We start from the raw sequence: 25735 nt of genomic DNA, 5'->3' as shown, positions 1-25735 counted from the left end.
TACGTTGCCAGAGGCATTGTGTTCATGGTAACATCTTGTTTTGGTGTTCAGTTATAGAATAAGTAGTTGTATGGGGGTTTTGTGTGCTATAAATATGTCATCTTGAAGTCACTACCTCTGCTGCCCCAGGTTTGGGGAAGTGGTCGGGCAGTGTTGCCTAAAACTTGATTTGAATTCTGTAACTGTAAGGATTTTGGATTCTCAAATGAAAGAAAACTTACTATTTCTCACCCTCCCCCCTTGGCAACCACAATTGCCATCTATGTAAATTTTACAATGGGGCCTCTAGTGGTCTAGTGGTTAGGGTGCAGGACTCTCACCGCTGCGACCCGGGTTCGATTCCCAGCCCCCCGGGCAGATGGAGCTCGTTAGCCCTGTGAGGCAATCCATCTAAGAGAAGGTCACTCTAAACAAACCTACGTCCTGGGGACCTCACTGCCACTGTCCAAGCTTGCTCGGCCCCGGCAGATGAACCTCAGGATTAAAGGGTGGGCTCAGTTCAGCGCACGCTGTGTCTCACCTAAAAAATCCACTGCGCAGGCTCGAAGGGTTAATGACCTTTCCCAAATCTTCGCTCACGAAGACTGGCCATTATTAAATTTTACAATACTTCAGGTTGGGATTAAAACTGCATCTTTTCAGGTTGATCAGGTTCCCTTCCACTGTCTGTATGGGAGTTCTGGTTTTGTGCTCTTAATCCAGTGTACAAGCATTAGTTTGTACTTGGCATGATAGAATAAGTAAGTTTATTTAAGAAAAGTGGACAAAAATGCAGCGGCTGACCTATACCACTATCAAACAACTCTGGTAGTTATAACCAAATGGGTGTTTTTTATGTTTTCTGACATTTTAAAAAAAAGTATTTCTAAGTATTTGTAGACCACTTTTCCAGAGATACTTATTCTGGGTGTTTGCTCCAGTCTTTACTGTCCGGATATTTGCTCCAGTCTTTACTTAAACCGTATTGACTGAATATTTTTGAGGAGTTGAGGGGGAATAAAAGCCACCAATGACTTCCGTAATTCTGTAAAAGAGGCTGAAGTGAGAAATTCTGGGAATGTCTTCCTGGCTACCTTTATCTCTGGTCTGCCTTTTGACCTCTTTCCTTTTCAGGACAGGTGAATTTTTCTAGCTGTAATCTTGTAAAAACCTATATTGGGACTTAGCTGTGTAATTCTAGGCTTCTATGCTTCCATTAAGTATTAAGCTTCTTTGGAATAGGCTGAAACTTCCTGCTGTCTAGGCTTGTAACTGTCTCATTAGTACACCTTGGGATCCTGTCTCTGCACAGTTGTTTTTATAGGTGTGCACTGAAGAGTAAAGTAGCTTTATCAGTCGCATGACAAACTTGGATGTCATGGGGGAAAGCAGGATTCATGAATAACTCTCAGTTCAGTTTATAGAACTAAATATATTACACAGTTTACATACCTGGGAGCAGATTTAAAATGTTTCACTCTGGACTTTACCCTACTCCTTGTCAGCTGTTTTTTGCAAGTTTTCTTAGGTTTTCACAGCTGGAGCTGGCAAAGCCTTGCATATGCCTTGAAGATGCAGAGGGAAATGAGGCATCCATCTCCTGTAGAGAGCAAGCAACCTGCGGTGGCCCGTCCCACTGATGCAATTGCTCAGGCTTTGCAGAAAAGGCATGGTGTTTGCTGAAGTTGTACCCAAGAGGAGGACTGGTTTTGCCTACTAAACCCCACTAGTTTCCATTCTCTGTCACAGAAGTATGGACTTTACGAGGACATTAACTGCAGGAAAAGAAAAAAAGGGGTTCAGTAGATTATTTTATACAGACAGTGTCAATGCTGCTTCTGGTGGAATGTAATAAATGGCAGTCATGGTATGCTATGCTAGTTTCTGTAGCAGAATATAGCTACTGCTTCTGATTGAGTTGTCCTAATATATTATGATTGTAGGAGTCTGTTAGAAAATGTTTGCTTTGGAGTCAGGTTTCTCAGAACTGATGTAGGTGCTACCAAACCTGTGCAAACCCAGGCAGCTGAAGATGGCTTTGGTTTGTGTGCACTGCAGTGTCTCACGGATCCAAGTTAGGTACCCTGCATGTAGCCTTTATTTTGAGGCCAGGTCCATTTGGTATAGGTTTCCCAGAAGTGTTTCAGTGTACCTGACCCAGGATGAAGGCTGTCCAGGCCCTTCCTGTTGTGTCTCACGTCTGTATACCTAATGTGAGGGGACGTGGGTGGTGAAGAGAATTTGCAGGGAGTGTCTCAGGGCAGCCTGTCCAGCAAAGCCTGTGTCACAGCCGCATTCTTGCCTTGCGTTCTCGCTCTTGCAGAGCTTTACCTTTGCGTGCTCTGAATTTTGGAGAACTGTATCATCTGGATTTATTTGCTGTAGTGTAACTGGCCGAGTCTCTGTGGGTAGTAATCTATGGACTCCTTAAAACAACAGACTTTTTTTTTTCAAATGGTAAGTAAAGTACTATGGGAACCATCAGTTTAATTCTGTAGGTAGAAGTGAATGTTTTGTAGTTTTCAAATCCTGGATGAACTGGATTCAAATTATTGAAGGAGGTATTTGTTAGCCCTTCTGTTTGAATGAGGTACAACAGGGTGCTCTCAGTCAGTTCTGCTTTCTTTGACCAGTTGTGTAATATGTTTATTCCCTGAACTAAGCTTGTGAACGTCCCCATCATTTCTTAAAAACTGAATACCACATCTTTCTATCTTAAAACTTTGTGAGTTTTAAAATTTGAGAGATTCTATGAAAGATTATAAATTAATTGTGAGGCATCATCAGAAAGTTTACTCCTTTTTAAAATGTGTATCCTGATGTAACTGAGAATATCGTGTAGAAGCGCTTTTCTAGTTCTCTGAACTCATCTCTACCTAAACCTTTTACTTTAGTTAGATCTTTACCTAGTACTTCTAATTGTATGCAGGGTGAGAATCTTTAACTGCTTATAATACATTTAGAAAAGGTTACTAGTTGCTGGTATGTTGAAACAGTTTGAACATTTGAAATTTATTGAATATACACTGGGGTTTTTTACATTGTATTTAGTAGATACTTTTAAATGTTTCTTTGTTTTGAAGATTTGAGCCTTGCTCGAATTCGCTTTTAGACATCACCCTCATTAAGCTGATCCATAATGCTAATAATATTCAGACTTCTACTCAAAATCCATTTCTTCTGTGATGCCTGTCGATAATTTGCCACCGTAAAAGCTGGATAAGATGTCACTTAGCAATAGCTGTGCCAATGATGAAGTAATTTCTTTTTATTCATGTTTTAGTCCTTATGGACATAATCCATGGTTAGTAATACTGACAGACACTGTCTGCTCCCATAATCTCTGAGTAACTATATCTACAAAAAACACATTGTTTCTTTTTGTTCCCATTCCCAAAATAATTGTAGGAAAGAGAATTAGTGTCAGAAGGCTCCGTTCTGATTTTGCACCAGGGTGAGCATGGGTTAACTTTGCACGATGGTCATCAACCTGGGATGCTTAGATTTCGCCGAGGTGTTCAGTCATGCCTCTTGCTGGTGCGTTGCTATTCCCTTGGTACTTTCCCGAGTCTCCCTTCAAGCAGAAGGGGAGCTCTACTGAGAGCTTCATGTGCTGTAGCTATTTTAATTTTACCGACATAATGTGATATTATTATCCAACAGGAAATGTAGCTTCCTACTGCGAAGTCAAGACTATCCAATATTTTAGGAATGCTTTCTAACCTTCTTTCCAGCATCAGGGAGATTAGTGTGTCAAATAGCCCTGTCCTGCACTATCCCCACCCCTCTACCCCTTCAGGAAAAAAATTTACAAACTTGCTTTAGATGTCCTGACTTGTGAAATGTAAGATAATTTTTATTCTATTCAGATGTTAATTGTTTCTTAAGTCCAGGGTGGCTTCTAGACAAGGGCCGTAACAATACTGAAATTTTAAAACTCCTTCTTCGAGAAAAGACACTTAACTACAGAGAACATTTTGAAAAGTAAAAATATTCTTAGTAGAAAAACCCTCCCCCCAAAATGAAACAAACAAACAACAAAAAAAGATTCAAGTAAGAGCAGTTTAACTGCAAAAACTGGAGCAGATCATCTATGTTCATCTATGATCCTACATGTGGGCAGATTTTAGGTATATTCTGTGAAGTTAATTTACATGTTAATTCAAATATTTTGGGATTTTTTTTTGCCTTATTAATTAATAAGGAAGGATGGAATTGGCATATCTGATCAGCACTGATGTCCCAAGTTTTAACTTGCAGTATTTTAAAAATACCGGAACTATTAAAGACTAATCTCAGTTTTTCTGGAAATTACCACTAGATCAGGAATTATAGAAGTTCATTTTAATAAAGCCTGTATTCACTCTGAGCGTGTTGTCAAGTCTGTAACCTGTATTTTTTTTTTCCACTGCAGAAGCAGGCTAGAAATGAGGCAGAACAAGTGCAAGTCTTGCAGCCCCTCTCTGAGACAGAAAACATGGAAATGTCTCTTGCTGCAGTTTTGTTTGCAGTGCAAAACTGGAGCCTCTAGGGAGGATGCTGATGCTCCTTAGCCTGACAGTGTGACAAACACTTCATCCTTATGTCCTGTGTTACAGGGCCATCTGCTACCAGATAATATTTTTTTTCACACATATTTTACCTGTTTTATCTAGAAAAGAGAAATTCAATAACAGAGTTGTATGCATTGGTATGTAGTAGTCAAGGGGAATTTGTAGCCCAAACCTCTGATTTTTTTCCACAGCCTTGTTTCTTGATTGCTCTCTTTTTGTGAGAGTTCAGAACATGCAGGCCTTAAAGTAGGCCATTTCCTGAATCTCTTTTTATTCCTTAATTTTGTATTGCTGAAACTTTGTGTGTAATTAGTATTTGGATCTCCTACATATGGCTGCAATCTCCTCCTGTATCTACAGAACTAGATATTTATAGCAAATCCGCCTAAATGTATTATTCCAGTGGTGAGAAACCGACTCAGTGCACATTGTGATTCTTCCTGCGCCTACGTCGGTGACCAACTGTTGAGTTTTGGCATGCGTTGCATTCCTGGGTGTGGTTGTAGGACAATCCAAGATAACCTCAGTTGGCTTTGTTACAGCAGCTCGTTGCATTTCAGAAGTTCATGTTAGAGGCTATCAAAGCATTTAATTCCAGACTCTGAAGTTATTCTGTCACCTTCAGCTTTAGTTCTTTTTTGTAAGATTTAAGGGAGAGAGAAGTTATATGACTAATAAGGAAGGCCTGGTGTAGTTCACAAACTCAATACATATTGAATACATACATTTTTAAAATACTGAGTCATGGGAATAAAAATTTCTGTAGTTGTGGTGGCTTGTCAGTTTTAGGGTTTGCAATCCCGGGTATGCTGAATTTCATCCTATTCTTTCTGCTGTAATTTCATGGTTAAGGAGGTTTCATCTTGTAACACTAGTAAGTCTACTTCCAGTCAGGATGGCTGCAGTGTTTAATCTTGAGAAGCTTCTAAAATGCAAGTTAATTGCCCAAGACAGGACTCACCCTCGAATTAAGCTTGACTACAGAAGGATCAAGTACAGTAAAGAAAATGAGGACTGAACATGGGAAAACCCACAGTAGCTGTCAGACATGATGCATGGACTGCAACCCCCTCTTGTGACAAGGAACTTCCAATAGGCAACGTGAATATGAGTGTACTGGAAACTGTTGTCACTTAATAACGTTGGCATTGCTCAAACTCAAGACTGAGGGAGTTTTGTCGGCTTGTGTAGTCAGACACTGTGTACTTTATAAAAATGTTTCTGTATAATCCCTTTATAAACAATGCTGGTGGTGAACTTCCAGTGGTTTCACAACAGAGAGAGGTGGAAAAGGAGAACCTGATTTTTGCAAATGTGGCCCCTTTCTTTGTAGAGTATTTTCTTATAGACTGTGAGGGAACAATAAGAATATAAGAATTCTAAATTTGTTAAAATACTTCATCTCTCCTTAATAAAAAAAGGAGTGATTAAACTAGGCTGCCCTTAGAAATGATTGTGTTATTACTTTTGCAACTTGACAGATTTAATTGAAGAAGCCTTAGTTATTGAAAATATTGAGTATGATAACTGAAGAACATGCTATTGCATTGATAATTGATCTTTTTGGGTGATATTTATGAGTTTATCAACTTTACCTGACCACTGCAAAATATCAGTTGGGTGTTACTCTTAAATGTGCTTAGTGTGAACTTTGAGGAAGGGTGGTTTGTGGCTTCCAACAGTACTTTTTGAGGCATGTGATTCAAATGCCTGTAGACACTTGATTAATTTTACTGTCATGAGACTAAGTTGGCCAGAGAAACATATGTAATAGCTACTTGGCTTTTTCTCCTCCTGGTTTATATAAGTTCTGTGATGTCTCCCTTTCTGAGTAGGAATCCAACTCCTAAAGTCTCACTCTTGGCAAAGCTGTGTATTTATGCTTGTATTCAGAAGGGAAGGGTTTGTATAAATACATCTCTATCTACAGTGGTTAAACTGCTATGGATGTCAAAAGAAACCTCTTCTAGCAGATGAGGAGTTCTGTAGTTCTTGTCTGAGAACACTCTCCTTTTCCAAAAAATAATACCAGCAGAGGAGACCACTGCCTTTATGTCATGCTAGCAGTTTGTTTGGTGTGATGTGTGCAGCTCCAGAAAGCTGCAGGTAAGGTGCTGCTGTGTAGGTGATATCAGGAGGTGAAGTTTGAGCTGGGAAGATAGACAACAAACCATAAGCAGTAGAAGGACAACCCTGTAATAAAGATAATTGCAGTGTACCTAGTAGATGATCAGCCTTTGGAATTAAATCTGACCTTTAAGGAGTAATGCGAGGTACTTAATACCCAGCAAGTGCTAGAAAATGTAAGTAGGGAGACCCAACACATTCTGATGTAGGCAACCTTTGGTTTGGTAGTGCTTTGTTGATACATTTTTGTAAGACACTAGTTGCCATCAGTTAACCAGGAGTGAAGATTGCTGCTGGAAAAGTGGTGCAGTTTGAGTGGACTTCCTAAGTTCTGCCATGTGGACTGATATTTTCTGGCCAAGTGGAACGTGTATAACTTTGGTAATGTCAAAGGGACATAAGCAGGGGTTGTGGTCAAGATCCACTCTTGTGGAATTTGCCAGCAAGAAGAAATTATGACAATTCCTTCGGAAATCTGATTTTCCTAGAGTGGAATAAGCTCACTTTCTACCTCAATTCAGTACCTGTGTCACCAACTCACTATTTTTATGCTTTCCTTATAAGTTCTGTTTCTGTGAATGTAGTAAATAAGGTGAAGGTTAATGTACATAGAGGAATTGTAATTAAGGAATGTATAATTGATTCGCTGTGAAGAAAAGCCTAGCCATGAAGAAAGGTGGTGTTGTCTCCTATATAATTTTTGACATTCTGAATGGTGTTATCCACATTGTCAATGTTGTATATGCTGCCTATTGTGTAAGGGAAAACTACACGTTGTGTAAGGATTTACTTTTTAAAAGTTTTCTGGACTGTCCTTTTCACTGAGTCCCTGTCATGCCTGCCCTGCTGCTGGGTGCCAGCTGTTACATTGCAGGCGTTTTTAGACTGCCTTCCTCTTCATCCTGTCTTCTGCTGCCACGCTCTGTTGCCGTCCCAGGAGGCAGCTGTCTTTTGTGGAGGTAAGGTGATGTTCTCTGTACCAAGACGGCTACACAAGGCACATTATTTCATCTGTCAACCTGGGCAGCAGCAGCAGCACAATTTCCTACTTGCCTGGACTGCAGAGCTCATACTGCTTCTATGTCAAGCTCATCCATAGCAGGAGTGAAATTTGTTGTTTGCCAGTGTGACCCTCCATCGGCAGGCAACACACAATATGGCCATGGTAGAATCTGAATATATTATCCAGAGGAAACTCGTTTGAGTGATGCCTTGGTTACTTTGGTCTGCCACTTGCTCTGTGCTGTGTCTGGTTTTTGAGGAGTGACTGGTAGCAGTGTGCTTTGCTGTAGATGTAGAAAGGCTGCCAATGGGTGCAGGATTTCAGGGTCCTTGGGTGATATTTCTGTCTGTGCTGAGCTTGAAGCTTCGTTGATTGCTCTGATGGACATGAGAATGAAAACAATTTTTCCTTCTTATTTCCTGTTTGACTTTTCTTGGTCTTTTGCCAAGCAATTTAAAGTTGGAAAGATGACAGCTAGTCTATGATTCAAGAGGCTATTGCAGCTGTGTGGTTTTCCAGCATGTGTTACTTATGGGCAGTGCACTTTTTGGAACTCTCTGCCACCGAACTGTATGTGTTGCAGTACATCATTGTAGCTGCTTTACTGTAGTCAACAACATTTCATTTAGAAAGGTGAGAGACATCTGTGGATTTCACAGATCCAGCCTAGCTGAGGTCATTCAGTCAGACTGGTGTGTTCGTGAGGACTGCTGGCAGCACTGGAGCTGCTGAATTGCCACTGTTTTTGGCAGCCCTGCCTGTACTCCTGTACTGACTCCTGGGCAGCCTGATCTCCCTCTGGGAGAACGTGACCGGCTGTGTAGCTGTGGATATGTTTAACTTTCTGAAGGAGGTGGAAGCATGATCCCATGTGTGATACACAGCATCCTACTTTGCTTAAGATCAAGACAGGAGTGAGAAAGGTAATTTCTATACCAATAAGAAAACGACTTATATCTGTGGTTCAGAGTGATATTAATATTGGACTTTATTCCTGAGTTTGAACAGCTGTGACAAAAAAGCCAAATGCTCAGTTTGTTTGAATAATGAATATCTTTGTCTTTTTCTCCATGTCTCAGCTGCCCCCTTATTCTAAATAAAGTTAATAGATGCTCAATTGCAGCACAATATGCAATATTTCTGTAGCTCTTAGCGGTCCTAGCTGATGAAATGTGCTTTACTGGTGGCTTGAGATATTTCTGAGTTAATTCAGCAGATATTGCTTTTGTAATAAAAGGCACTTTTTCATGCTCTTTTGCTGTTTTTCTTAAATGTACCATTTATTTACAGATCAGGGCTAAAATAAATGAAGTAGTGTAGAATCAGTTAGGTGGCAGAACTGTTCATAGCAACGGTGAAACAGGAGTTTTGTGAATGTGAGTATTTTGGGATTTTGGTATTCATGGAAATAGGTGAAAGTCTTAGCTCTTTGTATAGATAAACTGGGACCCTGAAAGGCAGCACTAACATTTTGAGATGCACGTCTAAACTTTGTCTTTTGAATTGGTCAGCTATTAAAGTGCAGTTGGATAAACTTCATCTCAGTAATAGGTGTTCTGTGTCTTATTGCACTAAGAACACTTTTGGTCTTAATTTCTAGATTCTGCAGACAATTTCAGTGGAATGCACATTCTGGCCTTTTCTTAACGTTGATTTTGAGACGTGATACAACTTGTGAAGAAAACACACATTCAAAGGCTCATTCTGGCTTTTAATGCATGTTTGGTTTTTTGTAGCAGAAGGTCTGTGCTGATCTTGAAAGAGATAATAAAACCTGTATGCTAACAATTGAAATTGATGTGTAAGAGAAAGCTAACAGAAAAAAGTTGAATTAAGATCCCAGTATTTTATCACGAGGAAAGTGGTAGAGTAAGACTGAATCCATTATACCCTAAGCCAAAGAGTGGCTTGTTTTCTGAACTACCATAGATTTAATTTTGACTAGGGGATAAAATGCTGATGTGAGTGCTTGTAGTGTATTTGGTAGGTAAAGCAGTTCTACAAGTTTGGAGCAGTCTGTCTCAGGTAGTGAAACGAGATTTTACCCCACCCCGGAATGTTATATTGGACTAACTGGTTTAAATATTGCTTATAGGCTGAAATTAAGATCTCACTGTGGTCTCAGAAAACCAAATATGTTGACTAGATTGTTAGAGAATTGAACATATTGTTTCCATTTTTTGATTAATATTTTGATTTTAAAAAATCTTCATTATCATTAAGGAATTTTGTAATGATTAATTACAAATTGATTTTAGGTGAAAAGGGTAGAAACTCTCTCTTTGGATGCCTACAGAGTTATTTAGTTAGAAAAATATATTTTCATTGTTAGGTATACTTAAAGTGGGTTTGTATAACTGAGATGTGTTTTCTCTTCACTGAGTTTAATGGGAGTATAAATAACCAGTTCGGAGGGGGACCCCTGGATTTATAGATGTCTCAAGTTTTATGTGATAATTCTCACCGAGCATGTAATTGTGGATTCATAATACATTATTGCTGATTATCAATAATGTGTTACTAATTTTAGTGATCATCATGAAATCTGGTAATTTCTGTGAAAGGAAATGTCTCCGAGATTACTATCAGTGTTTAAAAAAACAGTGCCTGTGAGATTTAGTAGCAATAGCAGTTAAATTCCTGTCTCCATAAAGACCAACTTTGTGAGGATTACTATCCTCACAAGCAAAAGGCTTTAAATGCCAAGTGATAGGAAGAGGGAGTGGGGAAGGAAGTATGCATCTGTTTATAACAGCTAGTGTTAAAAATGTGACTTGGAGTTCTTCCAAAAAATCCAAAACCTTAAATGCATTATGATTGATTTGTCTTTTTATCCCTTAATTTTTTTTGACCAGTAAAATCTACCACCCAAATCCTCCCCAGTTAGACTGAGGAAAATCCAGCCTTGACTGGAGTTGTTACAAATCAGTATAATGGTGTAATAATTCCAGATTGTGGCATTGTTCTTTAAAAGAAACACTTGAAATAATCTAAAAATCCATTGTCTTTTTAGGTACAGGGAGAAAAGGACATAAGTTCTCAGATGAAACCTTTTATAGCCCCTATTGGACTTGACCTTATCATCTCTCTTTTTTTTTCAGCCCATAGCTTCATATTTTTTATAACCATGGAATCAAGGTTATAGTTTCAAGCGAGAAGGATTTTGAGAGAGGGATTTTTAAGAAAACTATTATTGCAGAACCTGAGGGGGAAAAAACCAAAACGTAAGTCACCAAGTCATTGTATTCTTGCTATTGTTGTATGAACTTCATGTTCTGATAACTGATTCTACCATACTTGGGTTTGGGGATTTTTTTTGCACAAAATTACACAGATCAGGATTTTATTAAGGTAAATGCTTATAAAACATATTTCTTCAGTTATGTTGCTATATGTAATTTTCAAAATCACTAAGTGTGCCACGGAAGTTGTGCTTGGATCTTAGGGCTTTTCAATAAGCAGACACAGGAACCATTAGGCATGAAATGAGGTTTTACTTATGTCTAATCATAAGGAATGCTAGTTGTCTATATACAAAATTGTACCAGAAAGCTGGAATTGTGTTAGAATACCCTATTTAGAGACCTCTCATAGGGACTATGGTAACAGATTCCTTAGATGTTGTGTGAATTCTTCTGTGGGTGATGAAACATGTGGCTTGTATTAGCACTCTAGAGAGGGTGCAAAATATTTTTAAGGTATTTAACTGGTGAGGGAATTCAGACAACATTGCATCCTGTGTGCCTAAAAGAATTTATAGCTTGTATCTGTCTGGCTTTGTTAAGCTAGCTTCTGATTTGATTATGTTTGTGTAAAAGGGATTTGGGAAATAATCATGCTAGTTCCTTGTAATATTTTGTGAAGAGTTATTATGAGAAAAGAGTTATGGAAAACTCAAAACTTGCACTGGACAAGTGTACAAATGTTAATTTTAATTCCTAATATAATAAATAAGATTTGTGTGAAGTAAAATTTATGTTCTTACAAGTCAACCGTAGTTGCTATGGTGGACACAAGAGTGGGTTCTGTAAGAAGATTCTGCCCATGTTTATGTGAACTTTTTGTGTTGTTAGGCTTAATAAGGGATGATCAGCCAGAAAAAGTTGCTGCATCTTTCTTCTAGGCTCATTTTTATGAACAAAACCTGCCATTTCCCACAAAAGCATGTTGCAAAGCCTTCAGAATTTTACTTTGAGTTATAAATTATTATTAAAATGCCTTTTGTGACACTCACCCTCCTTCTCTGCGTTGATTGCAGTCAAAAGTGTGGTTGACTTCGCGTGAACAAGCTGAGGAGAATGCACAGATAAAAGGACCTTAATTATATTTATCTAACTGTTGGAGGATGGGAGCGATTGAAGTGTCTTGGACTGCCATGTAACAGCTGCCAGGCAGTGACTGACTGAAGTGCTTGGGCCCACTGCAGTGATGGTATAACGAGGAGTCATCCGTCATTCTGTGAATGACAAACTTTGTGGCAGTTTAGGCTAACTTTCATTTTGTAATTGAGGTTGACTAGTGCACCCATGGGTTGTTGCCACAGTAATTCAAATTTTGTGAGCTATCTGGAATATACGAATTCATTTCATTTGAATGTCTTGAGCTACAGAAACTTCTCCTTCTGTGGGTTTGGGAAGGGGAGATCCTTGCCACCTGTAGTGAGCCAGCTCTTGGTGGTCCAGACGTAGCTGTGAGCTAACAACTCTGCTGTGGTGCTGTGACAGCTGCGACATGGGGGTTTAGGCAGCTGAACTGGCTGTGAAGGGAAACCAGCTTGTGAGTTGTACTGGTTCGCAACAAAGGCTCCATAGCACAGTAATTCTCTTGATACGGTGTTGGATCCCAAGGAAGAATAGAAGGTTAAGGCAGACATGAAGTAAGACTTCCCAGCTGGTCAGATTGGACTGGGTGATTTCCTGAATGGAAGGCTACACCTCCACTATAGCCTTTGGAAGTTTTGATCAAATAATTAAACTCTGTGTGTGTGTGTTTTTAATCCCTTTTTATTTTTAGTTTGTAAAATTTCCCAGAGCTAGGAATTGTGCAAGTTAATTCTGTATCACGAGGAAATATCTTTTTATTGAAACCTGGGCTGCTGGAGAATTCTATTGTTTTTTGTTGTTTCTACAACATAAGAATTGGAAAATCGTAATTTAATTTTCTAACATGTGTGATACTATAGTTTTTCTGTCTTTCCCCACTAGCAAATTGCTTTTCTGAGGTGAAGACTTTTGATATATCTAATCTGTCCTTGAACAGAAGGTGTTGATATAGTCCTTGCTATCCTTGTTACCTTTCTGCGCCTCTCAGGTCTTAGATTTGGGTGATCAAGGGACATATTTTTCTGCTCTTTCAGCCCTTTTTGTACTTTCTTTAATATCTAATTTCATTTCAAAATTCAGCATGTATTCGTAAGGATACCTTTTAAACTGAGATGTTCATGTTTGCAAACCATTGAGTTGTCTGATATGTATCTGCCCTTAATGTAAATGATTCACTTGGAAATGATGTGCCTTGATTGGTTAAAATTCTTCACATGTGTGCAGATGAGCTACAAAGCAAAATGACTTGAACATCTTTCCACAAGGCATGGCTAGTGTTTCTTTGCTAAACATTTACTTATTTTCAGTTATTATAGATAATATAGTTCAATTAGCTTTGTATCATATGAAGTGTTTAGGAGACCTGCTTTACACTGGTGACTGACAGTCTGCAGGGTATTTTTAGGGTGAACCTACAAAACAAGAGGATTACTGCCTTATATATCTGCACTTAAACCTCTTAGCATATTCTATAGGACCGTAGTCAGAGCTTGTAGTTGCTGTGGTGTCCGATGAATTGGTACATTTGCTTTAGAATAGTTATTGATGGAGATAATGAGTCTTGCTTGCTTTCATTTGCTGAACTTCACAGGTTTGTGAGAGGCAAATTATTTCTCTTACAACTGCTGGAACCAGCATTGCATATCTTTAGGAATAACTTATGCCTTGCAATGATCAAACTTGTATTTTTGTGAGAGTTTAAGAGTCTGAGTGTTTGCTGTGGTGGTATTTCTGTTACATAACACTGTGGAATACTGAGTACTGTATTTAATTGATGCAGTCTGGGGCTATTTATGTTTGAAAAGTCTAGCTTATTTTACAAAATCCTAGAGGATAGGGCCTCTAGTAGCTGAATGTTTTAGCCCCAGAGTTGTTAACAGTGTATTGCAGTACAGCTCATTATTTCATTTCCTGGTATTTCATAAGCTGTCTGCAATTTTTGTTTAACTCTGGCTTTTGCCAGTAAGATGTTGCTGTCATAACATTGTTTTTTCCTCTCCTTCCACCCTCATCCATGGTACAAATAGACTTGTTAAAGTGCTCTGGAAACAGCTGTGGTGTGCTCTCATGATACCTTAGCTCAGCAATGAGACAGCAAGTACCTCACAGCTTATGATGACAATGCATCACGATTTCTAAAAATGCTGTCAGAGACATAATTGTCACAGCTCTGACCTCTTCGGTCTTATATAAATATTTTGAGGTTTCAATTTCTGTTGTGTTTTCAAAGTATGATCTAAATATTACTTTCACTGCTGGAAGGTGAGTTTTCTACATCTGGTATATTTGTTTCAGTAGTCTTTTAATTATGTATCCAATACTTTGTTTATCTCCAAAAGGAAAATCCCCTTAATTTGAATTCTAAATAATAATGATAACAACAACAAAATGTATTTATTCACTCAACAAATGAAGAAATGCTTCATCTTTATGCATATTTTGATGTCTTAGAATGCTTACTTGTAGTGTTGTATTATTAGATCATAATTGGGTAATGAAAGGGTAAATGGGTTGGAAAGCCATGTGGTGAATAATGTGGTTAGTCATACTGGATTGTGAAAGCAGGACTGTTAACGTTTTAGTGAGCATGCTCATATGGTTACATGCCTTCATTTGCTTCAGTGTGACAGTGCTGGATTTAATTAGATTTTATGGGATCTAAACTTACAAAAAGGCTCAAAGTTCTGCATTCAAAATCTGACACATGAGGTGACCTTTTCTTCCTTAGAAGATAAGGGTACTCTGTGTTCTTGTGCTGGTGAATAATTGCAGAGAAGCTGTTGCAGGGCAATTGCAGCAAGTTTTGGCTAACCTTTGCAGTAGGCTTGGAGAGATAGGACATTACATGTTTTTGTACTGTGTAAGTGGGAGAGGAGGGGAGGCCGTTTGTTTAGCAGCAATGCTTAAAAAGGATTTTTCAGAAAAGTAAAACTCCATTCTGGCAGCTTCATAATAGACAGGGACAGACTATTTACCTTGGCAGCAATCGACTTGCTTTCTTAGCCTGCCTCTTTGTTGTAAATGAAATGTTCTTACATTGTCGTCTTAAATTTAGGGATTCAAACTGTACATTAGAAAGCAAAATAGATCTAAATGTTTTGAACTGCTTCTTTCTTATTTGTGCTTGTACTGCAGGTAGGCCTGCCAAACCTAAATATCATCCCAAGAAAATGACCTGACACAAGCATATTTCCTTGCTGATGTCCTAGTGTCCTGGTTATAGCCAAGACCTACAATAACGCTGAAGTGTCAGCAGGGAACTGACTTTTATAGGAAAAAGAGATGTGGAATACTCCTCTGGAATACAGAAGTGTGGACTGTGTGCATTTCCTGATGCAGACCCTTATGGATTTTGTAATAAGATTCAAATTTTGATAATGCTCAAAAGATAGCTGTTAACCATTAGCCTGTGAGCAGGTGTGACCAGGTTGTACTTGCACAACAACTCAGAGCCACCGAGTTTTCTAAGGACACAGGTCTTCACAGCCATGCGGAGGAATGTTTTCTGAAGTGTTTTCCTGGTAAGGAGGTTAGGGCAACACGTTTTTTTTCAATGAAATTAAGATAATTTGCATGTCTTCTTAGGTCTGAAGTATCAGGTAGCTTTGGCAGGAAAAATGCATCTTGATTCAGAAACCTTTGATGTCAAAAAATGCCTGGTATTTGTTATGCAAAATCCACATTAGAGATGGATGATCTTGCTCTAGGTTTCAGGCTCTTTTTGGCTTGTTCCTTCATCGATGTTAGGTGCATTTCACTGGGGAAGAGCACACAGGAGCTGATAGCTGTGCATTTGCTTATACTTCACCTGTGTGTGTCCAGCAGGCAATAGAGGTGTGACTGAGGCTTCTTTGTTGTTTTGTTTTTTTTTTTTTAATTACTTAATCTGATAGTAAAATGTTAATTGAATTAGTTTTATGATGGAGGTTTGTAAATTTTAGAATGATCCCTATATCACATTGTTCTTAAAACTATATTTCCCTGCTGCTTGAAATGCACACTTCCAGGAATTTGATTCAAGTGTCAATACTACTGCTGGTGGTTCAGGCTTGCAAGAGGACTTTGTACTATAAATCAGGAGGATGGAACTCCGGGGTGGGGGGAGTGGGGAGGCGGGTGTTCCCTCCTGCCCCCAGGTACTCTGTATTTGTTGCAGGCAGAAGGTACTTTGCCCTTATTTGACCCATGACTTTCTTTTTTCTAAATTAGTAAAGTAAATAGGAAGCAGTATTAAATTCTGAAAGAAAACAAAAGTAATCTCAAACCCTTTGAATGCTTTTTTAAAAACTGGCTGAAGACTAAATACTAGTTTTTGTCCTTTTCCATTGCAAACAGAAAAGATAACAGATAATTGAATGCAGATTAAATAACCTTTGTGAAGGCTAGAGTTCAGAAGAAAGATTAAAAAATGGGTTTGTGCTGTTTCTTTGTCCTCGGTGTTGAAACTGTAAGTGGTTGCTTAGGGTGAAATATGTAGTATGCCCTGGCTTAAAATCTAAGCACTTAAATTTATGGACACAGTTCAGGTACTCATATTGTCCTTCTGCCCTGCAGATTCTGTAGTTTGGATCCCCTTGTAGCTGCAACTGCTATACAAAAAACATTCATGCAAAATCTAAATGAACAGCTTACCTAAAGGTAAGGGGAAACATGGGTAAACTGTTGCAAGGCAAGCTGAGCTCCAAATTTGCATCATCAGCAGCTTTGCCCTGATCTAACTTTAGTTAATATGAAAGTTTACCCATCTCTCATTGAAGGGTAAATTGCTGGCTTGTGCTTACTGAAGGGTAAAAGTGAACACACTTGCACAGCAGAGCAGCTAGCAAGACATGAATTAACATGCTGGTTTATCTTGCAGTCATTTGTTCTGCAGCCATAACCTGACGATGCATAAGCCAATGAAGCCAAGGTTGCTTCAACCTGCATTTTTATCCGTGACAATGTTGTTTCTGTCTCTGTTTCTGACAACGCTGCCCCTGAGCTGTCAGTGGACTGAAACAGGCGTAAATGGTAGCTTTTCTGCTGGTCAAAAGAATAATAGTGCTAAAGCTCTCCTTAAATTGGCTTAGGAGTTCTATTTCCAAAATATAACAATTTGCATAAAAATAAATGGCAACAGCAATTTTAAAACTCACTTGTCTTTTTAATGCCTTTTGTAGGTGCTTGTATGGTGCTTTGGGAACTGGTCTAATGCTCAGTCTCATATTGTAATCTCTTGGATTGCAAAAGTGATGAAGGTCTTCGTGTTGTGTAGGTGGTTTTGTTTTTGTTTTTTTTTTCTCCAGTGGACATGACCATTCAAATATTGAGCCGTTGTGCAGTAAGCTGCCTGTTAGAGATAACCTTGAAATGTACCAGGACCCAAAGTGGCTCTGTTTCCTCTTTTCTCCAGAAGATCTCAGTGCTTTCAGTCTTTATTAGCAGTTTGTCTCTGACGTAATGTTATGGTTTGTGATTTAATTAGATTTTGAGTTCCCCGTCTTGGCTTCTCACCAGGTTTATCTTCAAATACTGTTTTTCCATTGTAGTCTCACTCTCTGGGTCCAAGCTGGATTTGTAAAAGTGAAAAGGAAATAGTAGTTTTGGTGGTTTGATTTGTTTCTTCTTGGGTGATTTTAAAATACTTTTAATTAGAGGACAAAACTGAGTTGCTAAATATATCTATCAGAGACAGATAACTTTCATCTTACATAATCCCAAAACAGTATAGAACTTTGTACAATATCAGTGATGCTGTCTGTTTAGTAGAAAATATCCTGATTGCTTGTTGCAGCCTAGGCTGGTGTCTGTTGTGTTAGCAAGCATGCTATGCTTGTATGGAAATGCAAAGAATTCAAGTAGAAAACTCTCACTCATCTTTCTTTAGAGCGCAGGGGTTTTGAGCTCCAGACAAAATTAGTAAAAATTTCAGCTCTTAAATTGTAGCAAGTCATGTGCTTCTCTCCTAAATCCTCAAATACTCAGCCTGTGTGAATTGTTCTACTTAACACTTTCCCATCAGATGACAGTTCTAGTTATATGGGGCAGACATGCATGTTATCAACAAATTAGGTGCTTGTAGGACAGACTGCTTTGCAACCTACTCATAAGTCTTTGCATTTCAGAAAACTCAAGTGTGGGCATTGGAGAGAACTCACTGGTTGCCTGATCAGAAATTAATTTTGCTATTTGTCAGCATTTCTATCAAATAGAATAAGCTGTTTTTCAATTGCTTGTTGCCAGTGTGATGATGCCTTAAGCCCCTAATGTTTTTTTATTCTTCTTTTATTGGTAAGCCTTATAAGTTTTATAAGTAGATTTTAAAAGCAGCAACCCTCCCTCCTTTGTCCCTTGTCCCTTTCTCTCTAGCACCCTTGTTTACACATTCCTTAACCCTCTTACCCCATTCTATGCTCCCTATATCACTCATACCCCTGAATATAGCAGAAATTAGAACATGAAGGAAAATGGGTTTGTTTTTCATTGAAAGGGAAATACTTTGGGCAAAATGCCACTTCAGCTTCTCATAGAAAGTGTAGTTGAGAAACTCCTATTCTCATCCTCCCCTGTGGATTGAGATTCCTGGTCAGAATAAATGACTGATAAGGCACCAGTCTCATGGGCAAAAGCAATGCCCAGGAGGGAGAAGTCCTACAGAATGCTCACATAAGCAAATGTTATGATAAGACAATTAGACTGTGGTTTTTCACAGGCGATGCAGTGGCTGTGTGCTGTTTTCAGTTCCTGTTTCATTGTTCACTGAAGTTTTCTAGGCTCAGAGTTACCTTGAAATTTGAAACTGGCACATTAGCCTTACTGCATCTGACTGTATTGGTTTAAGGGTCTGTTACCTCTTTTGGCAGAATGGAGTATCCATGCCCATTTCTCACTCTCCGAGTGCAGGGTCAGGCAGCTGGGCTCTGGGCCATGCACTGGCCACACTCCTATGCTCTTCACTGAAGCAGCTGGAGCAGCAGTTTTGCTCATCATGCTGTGGCACTGCCAGTCTGCAGCAGGGGCAAGAGTGTGTGTCTGCCTTGTGAGCTGCAGGACGTGTATAATGTGTTCTGTTTCCTTTAGACTGAGTGGTGCCTAGACTCCTCCATCTGCAGTTTGTAGAGCAAAATACATAACTATATTGCTATAATGCCTCTCTAAGCCTTAATGGAGAATAAATCCTTGCAACTCCTCTTAAAACTTAAAGAATTGGCTTTGCAAGTTCAAAGATTTTAAAATGGCTCTTGGCTTGTAACATAAAGAAACCGTGTTTATAGAGGAGTGTTGTGGTTTTGCCCCAGATGGCGACTAAGCCCCACACAACTGTTTGCTCATTTGCCATGATGGGATGGGGGAGAGAATCAGAAGAGCAAAAGTGAGAAAAAGTTGAGATAAAGGCAGTTTAATAGGTAAAACAAAAGCTAAAAAAAAAAGGCAAGCAAAGAGAAAAAAGAATTCATTCACTGCTTCCCGTGGGCAGGCCAGGTGTTCAGCGATCCCCAGGAAAGCAGGGCTCCATCACAGTAATGGACAAACACCATTGCTCTAAACGTCCCCACTTCCTTCTTTCTTCCCCCAACTTTTACATGTTGAGCATGATGCCATATGGTATGGAATATCTCTGTGGTCAGTTGGAATCAGCTGTCCCAGCTGTGTCCCCTCACAACTTTTTGTGCCCTGCAGCCCATTCAATGGTATGGTGGGGTGAGAAGCAGAAAAGACCTTGATTCAGTATAAACACTCTTTAGCAACAACTAAAACATCAGTGTGTTATCAACATTATTCTCAGCCTAAATCCAAAACACAGCACTATACCAGCTACTAGGAAGAAAATTAACTCTGTCCCTGCTGAAAGCAGGAGAGAGCTGCTGCTTCAGCTTGTTCAGTGGTAAGAAATGTGCATGGTTTTTATTTTGCACATATGTTCTAATCTCTGAATCTGCCTAAGTAAATTCAAGAAAATATTTTAGGTTACTAGTAATGTCAGGCATTTTGCAGCTATGAAGGAATGAAGTTAACACTTCTTTATAACTAGATAATTTTGATTGAGAATCCTTGAGCAACTTCCTATCCCTGCCCTTACACTGAATATTGAGTCTTTTTATTAGTAGTAATTTTTCCAATAGTGTCTTGGCTAACTGTAGTTTGAATCCAATAAGGATGAGCATGTCTGAAGTATAGACTGACTTGTATATAGAAATTGATACATAAGAGAATAACATATAAAAAGCTTCGAATTCTAGGCTTTGGAAGTGTGATTACAGAACTATTTTCCCCTTTTGAAGAAATTAATTTCTCATTTAAATGTAAGAACTTCTACCAGTAGACTAAGCAAGGGCTGGACTGTTCCACTCAGTAAAAGCATGAAACTATCTCTCATACTTAAAGAACAGCAGAAGCACCTAATTTAGGAGCAGTTTTAGAGCTATGAATCCTTGCCTTGCATGAGTGCCTTGTAAGCTTGTGCTACTGTTGTCCTGCTTGGTTGCTTTAGGTAGGTGTTCATATTTGGGGAGACAGGTTTTCATGCTCATCACTCTTTAGAGCCTCTCCTTTGTGTATTTTAGGTAACCTTATGCTCCCAGTAATAGTTATTTCTGGGTCTAATGTTTCAGTTGCTGTGGAAAGTTACTTAACAAATAATGTGGATTTGTGTTTTCTGCTTTGAAGTGAATATCTGACTTTTCTCTGAATCATTGTTCAAAATATTCTCCTTTCACAGGTACTTCTGTTCATCTTTGCAAAAGCTCAGATTTTTCACAGGGACATTTGTCATGATAGCGATTGACCCGAAGTGGCTAAATGTGTGTTTGGTACCTATTGGCAGTATTCTTTTTTTTCTTCTTCTAGGACGTGAAAATCTGAGAAATGAACAAATTACGGCAAAGCTTTAGGAGAAAGAAAGATGTCTATGTCCCAGAGGCCAGCAGGCCCCATCAGTGGCAGACTGATGAAGAAGGCGTTCGTACTGGCAAGTGTAGTTTTCCTGTTAAGGTAAGAGTTTCTGCCTTTCATTCGGGTATCCATGAGGTACTCTTGCCGTGAATTAAAATTTGGGGGTTTTTTTGGCAAGCATAACCAGCAGCATGCTTTGTTACACACCTGTTTTACAGTCAGCTCTCGTTGCAAAGGGTATGGCTTCTTTATTAAAACCAGGTGACTCGTGTAACAAGTGCCTCGGAAAATCAGTGTGAGATATCCTACATCATTATCTAGTTGAAATAAATCAGGTAGCTAGGCAGAGGAATAATATAATATTTGTCTTCATTTTTCTGGAAGAGCAGAAATGATAGACCTCTTGAACTGCATGGAAGGGTACTCAGTTCTCTAAGTTGAAAGTGTAGTTGCAGTTACGGTTTGACTTGTAAGGTAGGTGGTGGGTTGTGATTGGAAAGCAGTCCTTCCTCTTGAGAAGTGAAAACACTGTCAAGTAACACCCGGAGTTTTGACCAGTGCATGAGGTTAGAAGCACTTGCTAACTTCTGAGAATGCCTTCTGTGCTACAATTTTGTGTGTGTTTATTTTACAGACTGTTAATACACGTGAAACTGAAATTACCTTTTTGAATTCTGATAACTTCTTCCAGATTATGAGAGTATTATAAATAGGTATTTTCTTTTCTTTGTCCAATTCTGCTTCCCCCCCTTTTTAAGAAACTGTATTTTAATATTTTAGAATAATATTTACTATTAATACTTAAGAAATACCATAATAGAAATTAGTATAAAATTTAAGGTGTCTTGTTGCATATACTCCCCTTGTAATCAAAAGCTTTCTCCTAAAGGTACACTAATACTAGATCTACAATAAATTGGAAGCAGATGACACTTAGGGAAAGCTAATGGATTAAATATGTATGTACAAGAAACACAGTCTATGGTTCTGATGCCTAAGGACCTTTTATTAATTTTTATCTTTATTATGCTTAAAGTAATTCTGTCTGATAGTTAAACATGTGATGTTGCTAGGTGGAACTCTTGAAACTGACTGTTTCATATTTTTGTGAAGCTGTGGATTTGTGCAGATATATAGTAAAGTTTGAAGTAACTTTTACACTAGGTTATGCTCTATTGTAGTTGCTTTTACATATACTCAAGTCTGTACAACATTTCTCATATATTGTGATTGCTTGCTGATTTGTCTTTGTCTTGTGTTATTTTTCTGCTAAAAGGAAGGAACTGTAATTTAATGCTAAACAGAGATGGTGTTTTGCCAAAGCTTTGAAAGTAACTGCTCTGTGGAAGCTCAAACTTAGATTAAGGTTTAACACAGTCTAGGAGAGAAAAGAGTTGTAAGTCTGAGGATGGTTGTTTTTTCATAGTTTAAGCATTATACAGGGTGAAAAGCAACGTGCTCAATTTCTAGGCATTAAGTTTTATTCAAACTTTTTCAGTCCTTTACTGAACACAAAGAGTGTGAACCACTGCTCGCTGTTTAAAGACTGACTTTTTTTAAAACTCTCAGTCAGGACTTGCACTTCTAATGACAAATGCTTCCTGTATTAAATAAAGCATTCATCTATTCTGGGCACATGTACCCAAAGTCAAAAAAAGGTTTTGAGCTATTCTGTGCTGAAAAGGCATAGAAATGGATGAATCTTTGCATCCTATCATCATAATGGGACTTATTTACACTTATTAGTCCACTTTTAGTTGGAATTCACTGAATTAATTTAATTTGTTCTTTGGAAAAAATACTCTAAGCTGAACACATCTCTACAGACGTTTCTTGGTTTGGTCAGAATGGTAAACTATTAATATTTAAAGAATTTGCAATTAGATGAAAACTTAAATTCAGAACAGTTTGATATTAAAAGGCGCTATACCTTATTTGATTAGAATTTATCATCCAAAATACTGTGCCTTGATATGGACAAAGTGGAAATTTTTATTAGGCTTGAGAGGCAAAATGGGTGTTAACTGGTGTTTAATAGATACAGGCAGGAAGTATGCCATTGTGAGTGAACGAGATAAACCAGATGTAGAGTCATCGGTTTAGTGGGTGGCACTATATTTTGCTCACAGAAAGAATAGAACTTTGTCCTGTTGAAGAAGAGTATCCTGTTATGCTGTTCTTGGGTATTTTTTTTAAATTCATACATTCCAGGAAAAGTATGCCGTCTCCTGTGTCCTTAAATGTCTGATGGGGTGACTTTTCTTCCTGATGCTCCTCAATGAAGTAGGATAAACTGAGATATTTTGGGGGAAATGGTTAATGAATAGGAGTGCATTCAAGTCTGAAAGATGGTGAAAATGCCTTAATTTTCTTCAAGTTCCTCAGTGGGAATTCTAGAGTGGTCTGTTGCCTGTAATGTAGCTGCTCAACCACAGTTTAATAGTTTCGGGGTGGTGTAAGTCTGTCCTTATTCATTATGAACTGCTTTGCCCACTCCCTAAAAATCATCATCTATAAATCTTTGGAGCTCAAAGTGTAACTGAGTGGCAAGACCAGAGTCTGGCTTTTGCAGGGATTATGAAAATTTTACCTGTGCTCAGTGAAGACCTGAGAATTGTTAATAAATATTCTGCAGCTGTCTGTAAGGTTTTCTGTTTGAAAGTAAAGTACACGAAACTAATGTAGTAGTGACCGTGCATGTTTCTCCTAATGCTGCTATTTTATTTAGGTAAGACTAATATTCTCTTCTTTTTTATTATTTTTTTCCTCGAGAGAGAGCAGACTTGTGCAAGTGTTATGGGAAAATTTGCTCTCAGTTTCTTTTGTAAAAGAAAAAAACCAAGATATATGTCACTCTCTTAAGTTGGCTTGTGTTTTAACTTCTTGCCTTTGGGCATTTATATTTTGCCAAGAGCTGGGATGTTTGTAGAGTGCTAGCGCAGATTTATCCTTTTCTAGACATTACAGAACATGTGGAAGCACTTTGAAAGTCATGTTGCAAATAGGATTTCATCCTGCCTCCAGGCTTCACTCCATTAGTGTTGGACAGGGTCTCCAGTAGCTTTGAGGATGCTGTACTGCAAGCACATTTAATGTTATTGAAAGGTTTTCTATGTTGGCACGGTTCTTGAAGCTCTTCCTGTGCGATGTCCACACTGATCCTTATTGTTAAAGTCCTTAAGTGTGCTGTTGAATTTTGAACAAATCTGAGAAACCTATGGATTGCCTTTGTTTTGGTAGAGAAGGTGCTCTGTGGAAAGTGTTGGTAAAACCTATCATGTTGTTCTTTCCAGTGCTGCGCTCATAAATTTGGAGATGGTGATAATCATGGGTGTGTACTGTTACTTTAAGACAATGTCACTCTTTTTTAACTCTGTTTAACAGTCTGTTTTTCCACTAGTTGGTGAGGCTGTGTTATGTGTAACCAGCTACTGATCATATATTCTCAGTGATCTTCATGTGTGTTGAGGTATTTACAGATAGTTGTTCTCTGTGTTGGAATTCTGACCATACTTGTGGTGGTAATCTGACACATTCAAAGTAGGGCTGTGCAATGGCTACTGACTTTCCTGTAATGTTCTTCTGTGTAAACTGCTTTGAATGCACGTTGAAAGATGCTGGAGTGTATGACTGAATGGGTTTTTTGCACTCCACTGCATCAGCAGAGACAGGTGCCTGTCTGTCAGCAAAGGTATGAAAAAGATGTGTTTAGAAAAGTGTTACTTGCAGACTTTTGCTATTCCATTGGGAACCTAAATGGTGTTGCTCTCCTAACTTCAGTGGTGTTGGAATCATGATACATTGCAGCTTTTATAGATGTACAACAAGAGTTGCCCTGTTATTAAATGGGGCACTGGTACATCTGCTGGAAAATCTGTGCAGAAGAGTATTTTCAGGGGGAAATTCTTTTTTCCACTGTCCTAACAAACTGAAAAGTAAATACTGTGTTTCAGTAGCGAATCCTTCCTCTGAGAGAAAAACTGTGCCAGATACATGCAAGACATAGGGGCCTTAGATGAAGGCATTGTATTTTAAACTATTCAGAAGTGTATTATTCTAACAGACATTACAGCTGTGCTTATCAGTGCTATAATTTATTTCTACACAATTGTATACATCACAGTTGTAAAAAAATTGAAGTTCATTGACATACACATTTTCAAATTTGCTTTCTTGCTCCAGACACTACCTCACTGAGAACATGCAGCTGTTCTATGTTATAATGACTAAAATATTTGACACTAGGGCTTCTTTTGTCTGAAATGCCTTTTCGAGTGTCCCTCTGGGTAAGTGGTTTTCATTCATACAAATGTACTTTAGAGTAACTGGCCTGTGAAATTTATATCAGAAAAATTAGGTCATTTCCTCCTACCTAACAGAACTAAACAAACCAAACATTTGCAAATTCTTAGTGGTTCTAACCAACTGGACATGTTAAACAGAATATTAACAGCTGATTGTTGTGGTTGTAGAAGACACAACAGTTGTGTGCATTTTGGATAACTTAATTACTGTCACTGTCATGTTTTTGGTGGTCGGTCTCCTTTGACCTTAAGGTATCTAAAGCTACTGTTGCCTATAGCCTGCAAGTTTACTTGTATTTTTTTATTCTGTTTATTCCAACTGAAAGACTAGGTATATCAGTGAAAAAAGCCCATGTGGGAGAGTTACAAACCACATTTCTATCTCTGAAGTCCAGGGTTTTCTTCTGAGTGCCTGCTATCACTCAAGTTAGCCTTTCCACTGGATCTTGATTTCTGTGTTAGTGTTGATAAATAAAAACTGTATGGATAGAGTTGTACTTCCGCATATAAAAGAATTGACTTTTCAGAGCAAATACTCTTCCACTGTTTCCTATGTAAGCCTTGCTTTGGTAGGAG

At 38.5% G+C, this 25735-nt stretch overlaps 1 protein-coding gene across 15 annotated transcripts in view; it reads left to right on the top strand.

The window, feature by feature from the left end:
* NUMB (NUMB, endocytic adaptor protein) overlaps window positions 1–25735 on the top strand; it is a 90923-nt gene that overhangs the window by 35337 nt on the left and 29851 nt on the right. For 8 of the 15 annotated variants that reach the window (XM_017808956.1, XM_017808928.1, XM_017808946.1 and 5 more), the window contains exons 1-2: window positions 15385–15505; window positions 20811–20954. In XM_017808956.1, coding sequence (XP_017664445.1) covers window positions 20829–20954 — 126 coding nt within the window. In that variant the 5' untranslated portion in view covers window positions 15385–15505; window positions 20811–20828. Of the gene's footprint in view, window positions 1–10763; window positions 10887–15384; window positions 15514–20810; window positions 20955–25735 lie in introns of those variants that run through there. The other 7 variants (XM_017808851.1, XM_017808903.1, XM_017808893.1 and 4 more) reach the window with 3 other exon arrangements.

The sequence above is a fragment of the Lepidothrix coronata genome, unplaced genomic scaffold (assembly GCF_001604755.1).
Source record: "Lepidothrix coronata isolate B3197 unplaced genomic scaffold, Lepidothrix_coronata-1.0 Scaffold1, whole genome shotgun sequence".
Lineage (NCBI taxonomy): Eukaryota > Metazoa > Chordata > Aves > Passeriformes > Pipridae > Lepidothrix > Lepidothrix coronata.
The sequence above is the reverse complement of the archived record's forward strand: the minus strand, read 5'-3'. Positions and strand labels throughout refer to the sequence as shown.